At 37.0% G+C, this 11,261-nt stretch overlaps 1 protein-coding gene across 2 annotated transcripts in view; it reads right to left on the bottom strand.

Moving 5' to 3' along the window:
* Window positions 1-4,088: 4,088 nt before the first annotated feature.
* CCDC91 (coiled-coil domain containing 91) overlaps window positions 4,089-11,261 on the bottom strand; it is a 364,298-nt gene continuing 357,125 nt past the window's right edge. For both annotated transcript variants that reach the window (XM_032772230.2, XM_032772231.2), the window contains exon 13: window positions 4,089-10,200. In XM_032772230.2, coding sequence (XP_032628121.1) covers window positions 10,048-10,200 — 153 coding nt within the window. In that variant the 3' untranslated portion in view covers window positions 4,089-10,047. The remainder of the gene's footprint in view (window positions 10,201-11,261) is intronic.

The raw sequence follows: 11,261 nt of genomic DNA, 5'->3' as shown, positions 1-11,261 counted from the left end.
AAAGAAACCAGTTTAGGTCTCCAATTTTGCCTTATTTAAAGGAAAATAGCACCTATTTTGCTCAGCACATCAGGGAAAAGTCCACAAAGTCAGAATCAGGTCCCATCATGAGCAATCTATGAAATCTATTTTTAAGTTTTTAATTGACGTTTCTGAACCTAGTGCTGGAAGCGGCGGTAATGAAATCATTTATGACACTGGCAGAGCCAAGTGAAAGACTATAAACCAGATTCCAACTTGCTTTTATAATGGTTAACCATCAAGTAATATTTAAACAAAACATTTTCATTTAAAAACATTTTTTAAACTGTTAAACTAAGCAGGTTGGGAACTGGTTTGCTCCATCTCTTCTGTATGAAGATTGTGTAAATTTTAAGATAAAGTTAGAAATCCTGGTTCTGTTAAATCAATGGAATAAAAAGTTGGCCTTAGATCTGCAACAGACAAAACAACCATTGTTTGGGTCCTTGCTAAACTGGATGTTCTGTAACATTGCTGAGCTGTCCCCCTAACTTACATTGTGTCATTTTGAGATACTGTGGGAGAATTTGTTTAAGAAAGGTTTTACAATGTTCAGAAAAATGTATATGCCTACATCTATAATCACACTGAGTGAAAGTTAATGTTGATCCTGGCTGCAGCTATTAGTGCTCTTTAGAAGCTCTACATGTCACTAGAGAATTGTATGAATACTTGTGCTTCGTAAACTTTCTCACCTGCTATCGCTCATATTAGTCATTGCTGATAGCAGAGTTTCTGTTACATAGTGACATGGAAAGTTATTCTGTCCTTAGCCATTAGACTTTTTTGTTCCTGTGGAGATGAACTGGTCATACATCAACTGTGATACAATATCAGGATCAGCAGACATCAGTATCCATTTCTCTTTCAAGCAGATCAAGGTTTTTAACTCAAATACAACTACTGAAAAAGAAGAATGTGTCCATCATTATAACATAGCACAGCGGTTCCCAAACTGGGGTTTGTGAACCCCAGAGGGTTCACAAAATGTTAGAGGGGGTTCTGGGGAAAAAAGTCCCTAATGGCAGACAGAGCTGTCCCTAGGGACCTTGGGCAGCATGGGGCCAGCAGCCCAGAGCCCCTGGACTTCCAAGAGCTAAGCAGATCAAAGCAAGCATATCTATCACTCTGAGGAGATTTAAACTTCAAGACTCCTTATAAGAAATGGAAAGGGATGTGGATATTTTTTGCTGTTTTTAAAATTTAAATCGATAGCTAGTAGTGGTTTAAAAATTATTATGAAGAACCAATTTAAGCTTTGTTGTAACATGCGTTGTTTGCTTGGACTGCTCAAGACCTGAATGCTTGTGTAGGAGGAACTCTTTGAATTGGCTTCTTAAATACCTTCATGCTGTTTCACATCTGATACTCCTTGATGAAACATAGGAGCCTTGTCTTATAACAGGATTATTCAAAGTGATACAAGCTATGAAAGTGAGATCTTGGAAGAGTGTTGCTGTTTTCATAATGTGATTAAAATACTGTAATGATAAATAATAATTAATAATAAATAGTGTGCAATAAGCATGTCATAAAAACAAATTTTATATTTCCAAGATCACTGCTTTTATAATTTATACTGCGGTAAAAGAGAAAATCCCTGGAAATATTCATTTCTAGGAGGCTGTTCATGAGACTTGACGTTTTAGTGAAAGGGGTTCATAGGTTTTTAAAGTTTGGGAACCACTGACATAGCACTATTTTTATGTATCACTAGCAAGCTGCCCATGCAATACTCCTCCAAACAAGCTCCCAACACTAACATTCTCAATGTCAATAGACCAAATTTAGTCCTGCTGCAATTGGATGCAACTCCCATTGAAGCCAATTTGACCCATTCTACCTCATAATCCACTGAGCACAAAAGAGTATTTCTGCTCTTATTTCACCTCTGTGACACTGATTAACTCAATGGGGGACACTGGTTTAACTAAGAGGTAGGTTTGATCCAAGAAGTTGTTTGCAGACACTGTTCAATCCAGCTATCTACAAACTTTACAGATTTGGTCATTTTTGTGGGAAAATTCAACAAATGACATATGCGTAAGAGAACCTCACAAAAGTATTTGCCTGGCGAGATTGTTAATCGGGATGGGATAAATAACTAACTGCTGTACTTTATGTTTTTTCTACATGCACTTTCTATCATCATCATGCTCATTACTAGGATGGAGTTGATCATATGTCTTGTGATACCAGCTCCCTTTGGATGTCAACAATTTCGAGGTTGTGAATGGGATCTCCAATCTTCTAGCAGGAAATGCTGCAGACCTGGCATCAGTTACAGCATACAGGAGGAGCAGAAGCTTATTTCAACAAGAAAGTGCAAGCATATCTCCAACGTTATTATTAATGAAACATTTATACTGCTTATTTCAACAAGAAAGTGCAAGCATATCTCCATCATTATTATTAATGAAACATTTATACTGTAGTAGTGCCTGGAGGTCTCAACCAGGTGGGGGCCTGATTATGCTAGCTACTATACAAATGACAGTTCCTGCTCCAAAGAGCTTAACTTAGGGCCTGATCTTCAAAGGACCTCAACCCAGCCTCTCCCTCCCCCCTCCTCCAAATATATTTACATCCCCAAAACATTTTCCACGTTTAACTGTAGTTACAAGTGCTAAGCACTTAGCGGTAAAATCCTGGCTCCACTGAAGTCAATGGTAAAACTTTAACTGACTTCACTGGCATCTGGATTTCACTATAAAAGGTCTCAATATGCTATCTGTGGGCACAATCAGCTGGTAAAAGGTCTATGTGCTGGCATTTATGAAATTATGTCCACAAAAGTAGACTCTCATATCACCGTGACAGGCAGTTGTCATAGGTTGTGGCTGCCCCACGGCGCCCCCTGTTGGTAGAGGATAGCATAGCCAGCAAACCCTGCATCAGATTTCCTCCCTGAGGTTGGTTTTCTCAGCTTTCCAGAGATGTGGCTTAGCCCTCCAGCCAAGTTCAGACAAACATAACCCTTTTTGGGGTAGCACACTTCTCAAACAAATGAAAAGGTTCTTCTGCCCTTTGGGATTTCTCTGCAGCCCACTCTTTGAGCCTGGTTCACAGCCCCTTTCTGGGCTACCTTTAAGACTCTCTTTCTCTGCTCTAGACTGCCTGCTCCCTGTGGTTCCAAGTCCAGACTGAACTCACTCTTAGTCCGTTTATTAGGTCCAAGTGTCCATTAAGGTATCACCTGAACTTCTTTAGTCCTATGCCCTCTGGCTGGGAGGCAATTAATTAATGTTAGGTGTGCCTGTCCTCATCTCCCCTTAAAGGGGATAGTGACACTGTGATGGCACTCTAATAAAAAGCTATATAGGCAGGCAGCCAGCCAGATAGGCTGCTTTTAAAAATTACTTGATAGATGGCCTTATTTGGTAGCAGCATGGCACTCTGGAAACCTCACAGAGTGAAATCAGAAAACCCAGATCTTTGGTTTTCATTTTTTCAGAAGCTCTGAACAAATTATTGTAGGGAGGTGCAGAAGGGTATGACATGGCCCTTTATATGTGTGGGGAGAAGGGGAAATATTTTAATAACTCTAGGAAAAGAAAGGGAGAGTCATTGACCTGGGATTTGAGGGCAAACTACAGATGAAGTAACACTGGAAGTTTGAAACAAATATGAGAAAAAAGTATAGCAAACAGTTATCAATGAAATGCTGAGAAATGTTCATTATAAAACTTTTTTTTTTTTACCTTTTTACTAGGATTAACTGTCAAACTGTTTAAAAATACGATTGGAAAAAATGGAATAGCACAAGTGTTTATTCATTCATGCTTCCTTTGTGTATCAGATTAATCACAAAGGACAATGGAAAGAATCTAAAAAATGCTGGTTTTATAAGTTAGTCAGAAATGTGAAAAATTATAGACTATGTAAACCAATATGAATCTCTGACGCATATTAAAATAGCTATAATTTCACAGGCATTATGTAAGACATTAAGAAAATACAGATACCACATATATCACAGCAAAGGATTCTTCTGAAAAATTACGCAGCAAGTTTTAAATACCCACCCTGGAACAGACAAGATCAAAAGAAAAAATGAATCATCTCTATTTTGGGTTGCCAAATACCACAACATCACTAGCACCTTCAGCTGAGCGTCGGTGCTCTCAGGAAGCTACTGTACGCCTTTATAAAGTCATGTTAGTGATTCTTCCCATAGAAATGTAGTAATCACAAAAACATACCATGTGTATATGTGGCAAATGGTATAAAAAAAGACTGACCTTTTGCGCCACATATTAGTGAGATGGTGAGGGCATTTTATTTATTTATTTTTAGATACTGCATCATCATGGCAAATGAACTGGTTAGGTAATGTCTACAACAAAGTCTACATACCTCCTTCCTTTAGCTAATGAAGTAAAGGCAAACTCTAAAGGCAAACTCAGACTTGGTGTATGTGGGTGCAATTGACTATTGACTTCAGTGAAGTTATACCATGTCTGAATACGGCTTAAAATCACTATTCAGCAGTACTGGCAATTTTCTGGTAATCTGTGCTCTAGCTTTATTAATGTACAGACCCCTCTTTCTTGGAGCCTTAGACCAATACTCCTGGCCTAATCAAAGGAGAGAAAACATTATTAAACCTATTCTTATAAGTGCACTGAATACTAAAGGCTATAGTTATACACAGGGAAAAATGCCTCCCAGATTGTCTAATATTCTGTAGCACTGCTACAAACCATACTGAATTCCTTGTGAAAAAAGAATGCTGAAGTCATTGTAATTTTCTGATCAATTTTCATTACTGCCATGCTGTCCTCTTCCTTAAAGACTTGAAGGGCTTACTTCTCATTTACATTAAGGCCACTTGACACTGCTCCAGAAGCATAAAGTGGCCATAAAGGGGGAGTAAATTTTGTTTATGCCCACTTTAAGGATGCTTTACAGTCTCATGGTGCATCTACACTAGTAAAAGAGGTGTATTTTTCAGCATGTGGCAGGTAATGTGGACAAAGTGGTTTTCATGTCAGCAGGTCAAAGTGAACACTAGGGGGAGCTTAGGGTGGTATAAAGGAGCAGTAATATAAGTGAAAAGAACAGGAGTACTTGTTGCACCTTAGAGACTAACACATTTATTTGAGCATAAGCTTTCGTGGGCTACAGCCCACTTCTTCGGATGCATAGAATGGAACATATAGTGAGGAGATATATAAGTAAGTGAGAATCAGGACATCAAAGTCTTAAAATAATTACATCATCTTCATCCTCTGAAAGTAACCAATATGTTCTCTCTGTTTGGAATTGCTTCAAAAAACAGTGATAGAATCTAAATGCCATGCTAAACTCCCAGAGTAGAACTATATTCAAACTTTTTCTCATTGTTACTGTAGTTGGAGATAGCATACAAAATGCCTGTGGAAAACATAATCTTGTCTGGCTGTGACCCTTTGCTAGAGGCTTCTATATGCAAGATCCAGTAGCTGATCCAGAAACTTGCACTAGGATCCTGGGTGGATGATACCTAATACTAACAACTAATTAATGCAATGATTAATTAAATTCATGCCCTAAGATTTCATTAGTGTGCTGTTTATTCCCTCTTTTTAGATTAATGAAGGTGTTAAATGAGGATTGGCCTAACACTGATCCCCTGCAGTACCCAACTAGATACGTTCCAGTTTTACATTACCCTTTGCTTATGGTCGTTTAGCCAGTGTTCGTTACACATGATATCGTTTAACACTTACAATGTTAACAAATATTACAGATTATTAGCAATAAAAATGATAAACAAATCAATGTTTTAAGCTGGAAACTTACTGAGATGGAGATTTTAATTCTCTGTGCCACTCTTAGGAGACTGGTTAACATCCTGTTTTTCAATGGTTGATTGCCAAAATTACTGTACATAACCATCTGCAATATTAAAAATATTAGAGTTTTGGCCTGACCATAAAAGTGTCCATTGTATTAAGACGATGGCAGTTTCTCAAAGAGGCAGACAAAGTTCCACCCAGCAAGCCTTTAATCTATTTTATATTTACACAGAACTTGCCATTCTTCAGTATGTCAGAACAAAAAAAAGGATTGTGATCTCCCATGCCTAAAGTTGGCAAAAAAATAAAAATGAAATGCCACTATAGATCACTCTGTCCTACTGCAGTTACACAGAAGTGATGAAAAATAATTTAGAAAAAAAAAAAACTCCTACAGCAGACAGGGGTTTACTATAGTTACATGCTGCAGAGTTTGTATGTTGGGTGGCTCTTTTCTGCAAGATAACAATTTCTCCCCCAAGACTTAGGTTTTGAATGCAATCCAAATCCTCAATCTGATTTTACATGACTGTGGTCTCATTCTGATTTGTATTCGTCACCACTTTCAGTAGCAGACATTAATTCAGCAGTTTTGCTTGGAGACTGGAGAGGGAGATTAAAGGGACTAAATCTGTTAAAGGTAAAAGTACCTGCAACTGTCTGAGATAATCATAATATTCAAATGTTGAGATTAAATAGCAGATGATGGTTACAACTGATGGAAAGAGCATACAGTGTTTGCCAGTGAAATCTTTGCATTGTAAACTTCTCCAACAAACACTTCATAACTTTCTTCCATTCTGTCTACTTATGCATGGAAAAAATGCCCTCCTGGACCTAATCAAATTCCTCATTAAACCCACCTCTGCTGCAATACTTGCAGTACCTACAAGATTCCATGACACTAATGGTATGTTACGTTGGGTAAAGTCAGGATAACTGTAAGCTGTGCACATCACTAGTCTATGGACACCCCATGATGATCTTACTGTTACCTTCATCCCTTCTTCCCTCCTATTGTTTGTTATGCTCACTTTTTGCATCTTGCTTCAAATCAGAATATAAACTCTTTGAGACTGGGACCGACCATGTTTCTAAAGCAGTGGGCCTCCGATCCTGATTGGAGCTGTTGTAACATCTACTGTACAAATAAATAATGATAATCCATTTACAACTCTATATGGTAAAACAAATATGTTAAGTGTATCGGGAAAGAGCCCATGCAGATCGTGAGGACTGGTGAAATGTGCTGTTTGTGAGAATGGCACTAAACACGTAAGCAGTTGTACTTTGTATAACTGTACTTTCCAAATGATTCAGATGTAGCCCCATGGAATCCAAGTTTGAGCTAACAAATACATGAATTACAGTGTCTGGGGGGCCATATGCAAAGAAGAAGATTGTAAACTGTTGACCTGGAGGGCAGGGATCAGCATTCACGTTGCATTCCGCATCAATACCTGGCCTGGCCTGGGCTAGCTAATGATCCAACCAGTGGACCAAATTCGGTGATGAATCCTGGTCACAAAACATGTTGTGAATACACTAAGAAGACTGTTGACTTGGCACAGGTGGTAAAAAGTGCTCCAACCACTGATGCTATTGAATCCTTCCGATGACTCAGAAAAAAACCCTGTATTGTGACCTGAGTAACAAAAGTGGACAGACAGTTAAAACTAAATGAGCCAGTTTCATCTACACCATTCCTGTTGACTATTTCCACTAGCTAACCAGCATTATTTTGACCCGCTAGGATCTGTAACTCAGTACCAAAAGGGACAGACAAATCTCAAGGAATCAGCATGGACACTGGATTTTTATCAACTGGCAGGCAGAAAACGTCAACCAATAAAAATCAGCAATGTTTATTTCTTAAGGGACATTCATGTCCGTAAAGGAGATGAATAATTTTGGGTTTAAATGCAAAATAAAACACAGAAAAAAATAAATACAAATGTGTTTAACATGGCAGAAAAAACTTCCTTCACCAAATTTGTATTTTTTATGCACCACCATTTAAGGTTTTATTTATTGTAGCAAGAAAGCCCATTATGTATGAAAAAGGAAACATCTGCCGTTAGAACTGAGTGAAAGTTTTTAGATGAATAGTTTCTTCATCAAAAAATGCAGTTTCAGGTCGACCAAAACGATTCGTTAATTCAGCAATTAGTTTTGGCTGAAAAATAAAAATGACTTTTTTTTTAAAAACACAAAATATTTTGATTCAACATTTTCAAAACAAAACATTTCCACTTCATTTCAGAATGAGGATTTGGCTTGAAATTCATAAATTCCCAGGCCAGAAAGTACCATTACGATAATGTAGTCTGACCTCCTGTATAATACAGGGCATAGAACTTCCCCAAAATAATTCCTTGAGAAGATCTTTTAGAAAAACATCCGATGTTGATTTTGAAATTTTCAGTGATGGAGAGTCCCCATGACCCTTGGTAAGTAGTTCCAACAGTTAATTACTCTCACTGTTCAAAACGTACACCTTATTTCCAATTTGAATTTGTCTAGCTTCAACTTCTAGCCATTGGATCGAGTTACACCTTTCTCTGCTAGACAGAAAAGCCCATTATTAAATATTTATTCCCCATAAGGTAATCAAGTCACCCTTTAACTTTCTTTTTGCTAAGGTAAATAGATACTGTGATAGACTCACGGAGCTCAAAGGAATGTTTTCTAATCCTTTAATCATTCTTGTGGCTCTTCTATGAATCCTCTCCAATTTATCAACATCCTTCTTGAGTCACGGGCACCAGGACTGGACACAATATTCCAGCAGCAGTTGCACCAGTGCCAAGTACAGAAATAAAATAAGATTTAGCTAGATTTATTTAAAAACAAAAATAACAGGTAAAAAACATCCCCAAAACTAAGCAAAATGAAAAAAGAAATCACTTGGGGCCAAACAAAATATTTTGTTCAATCTGAAACTTGTTTTTTCCCCCTTTTTATTTGTTTCAAACAAACAACATTTTTCCACTTCAGATGAGCTTGGAATGAAATTATTTTTGGATTTTTTGGTTCACACTCAGCTCTACTTATAGTAAAGTCAAATTAATTAATTTCAATGGCAAAATATGTCTACTTATAATTAAAATTGCACTGAATAAATGTCCATGATTCCCCAATGAGGAACTAACATGTTATGTGAGATATCACCCATCATTTATTTACATTCATAATTATGAGCAACATTCTCATTTTTTAGTACTTGATTCTGAAATCTTACAAACGAAGGCCCCAATTCTTCAATCAATAGTGCACAGGCACAGCAGTCCACCTTCATGCTCTTCAATGCAGGGTTAGAGCCTAAAGGCCTGATCCAAAGCACACTAAAGTCTATGGGCAAATTTTCATTGACTTCAAATAGGCTTTCAATCGGGTGCTTTAAGGGCACCATCTTTCATTCCCTACTCAGGCAGGGCTTCCACTGAGGTCAGTGGGAATTCTACCTAAGCAAGAAGTGCAGTGCTTCACCCTAAATATTTAAATGTATCCTTTCCTATAATTGAAGTCAATTACAGAAGATCCACTTTAATGAGAAAAAGAACAGAAAGGAGAAATATACACCACAGATGAGTTTTTACAATACAAGTGACTTCTAGACTTCTTTGTCTCAGTGTAAAAAGATGTGGTGTTTGGGGTTTTTAACATTCCTCTTCCAATGCTGGAGAATGATCTTCAGAAACAATTTTTTAAAAATGTTTGGCAGCATTCTTATGACTCAGTATTGACAGCAATGATAAATAAGAAACATGTGATAAGATTCTAAGGCCCCCAGTGCAGCAATGCATTGATTATGTACCAGGGGGATATGAATAGATTTTCATATGTAGTTAAGTGCCTTGCTGAATTGGGGCCAAATCACAGCCTTTTTCTGTGTCAAAAATAGTAATAAATTATATGGACACATGCTGACATCTCTTGTAAACAGCCATAACAAGGCAATGTTATTATCAGCACTGCATTTGCCTAAGATGTCAATAATAGGCCACTGAAGGCTTTAAAGATGATGACGTGCACAATTTAATATAGAGAATTTTTTCGAATGATTTTCTTATTTCTAGTATTGCAAACAAGTAGTAATAATTTAAAAAAAATTAAATGAAGTCACCTGCGGATAGTTTCTACTAAACATTGTTTTAGATCAGTCTTGACAAATGATAAGAGTCCCATATTTTAAAAAGAAGAGAGGTTTTGTAATTTGCAGCATACAGATCTGTAGCATCACGAATCACACGTTTTCATTGTGGTTTAGATTTTCAGTTTCTTTCTCTTGCTCTGAAGTGATTGGTTCTTCTTTCAATAAAGTGCTTAATTGCTTCTGTGCACATGAGAGGAATAGTTCCAAACTACACAGGCTACGTTGGCGGACAACTTGATCGAGCTGTTGGAAAAAACAAGAAAAAATTAATTAGCAAAAAAACTAGAAATAAATACCAAATTGTATATAAAACCATTTTGAAATTAAATGCATTGACTACATGCAGGATTTTAATTATACAATGAAATTTAATCACATGCCCATATATCTGATTTTCCTCCAGCTAAAATGAAAAATGGCTACCCATAGTTATTCAACAGCTGTCGGTGTTTGTTAGATAATATTAAAATGTACAGATTAGTAAATACTTTGGGGAATCTTACACAGACATAGTACTGTAAATGCTAGATGGTTAGTGTCTTGGTCTGGGCACTTTTAAATTGTCAGCCTAGCCACAGGGTATACACAAAAACATTACTGAGTATGGTCCCTTGTAATGAACATCCCGTCTTTGACAGACCTCCAACACATCACCTTTCCCATGCACAGTTAACAGTTCCTAAAAAGATAATAATCAATGGTGCATTCTCTGAAGTAACTAGTCAGTATTTCCTCCAAAAGAACAATCAGATTCCAGCCAAATTACATGACAGTAAAGATTTTTTACAGTACAGTCAGATAATTTAAAATATTAAATATGGCTTAAACAATCTGTAAAAGTGTTATGACAATTTATTGCACCCTGAATGAATTCTGAAAGAAACAGAGGTTACAAAACTACAACCAAATAGTTATGATATTCCAGCCTGGATTTGGTTTCAAAGTCACCTGTCTCCTTCCAAAGCTGCATAATGGATAACTCCTTCCATTGCTCCTTCCTGATTTGAGAATATACTAATGGCAATATTTGTGTCCTTGATGTAGTATTCTAGTTTCCTTGAAATACCTCTTCCTTGACAATAATGTGCCAGATCATCAAGTGGTATAAATCAGCAGAGCTTCTTTGAACTCAATGGGGCTATATCAATTTATGCTAGCTGGGAATCTAAACTCAGATGTTTCACTTAAAAATTCCATTCTGAGTTTCCACCTATTCTTTAAAATGTGTTCTTTTACTGAATACCCACTGTGCATAAAATCCAAAAACCAGTGTAAATGGGTAGAACTTGATAGGTAAAAATCTT

The sequence above is a fragment of the Chelonoidis abingdonii genome, chromosome 1 (genome assembly GCF_003597395.2).
Source record: "Chelonoidis abingdonii isolate Lonesome George chromosome 1, CheloAbing_2.0, whole genome shotgun sequence".
Taxonomy (NCBI): domain Eukaryota; kingdom Metazoa; phylum Chordata; order Testudines; family Testudinidae; genus Chelonoidis; species Chelonoidis abingdonii.
This window is presented reverse-complemented; position numbering and strand designations above follow the sequence as displayed.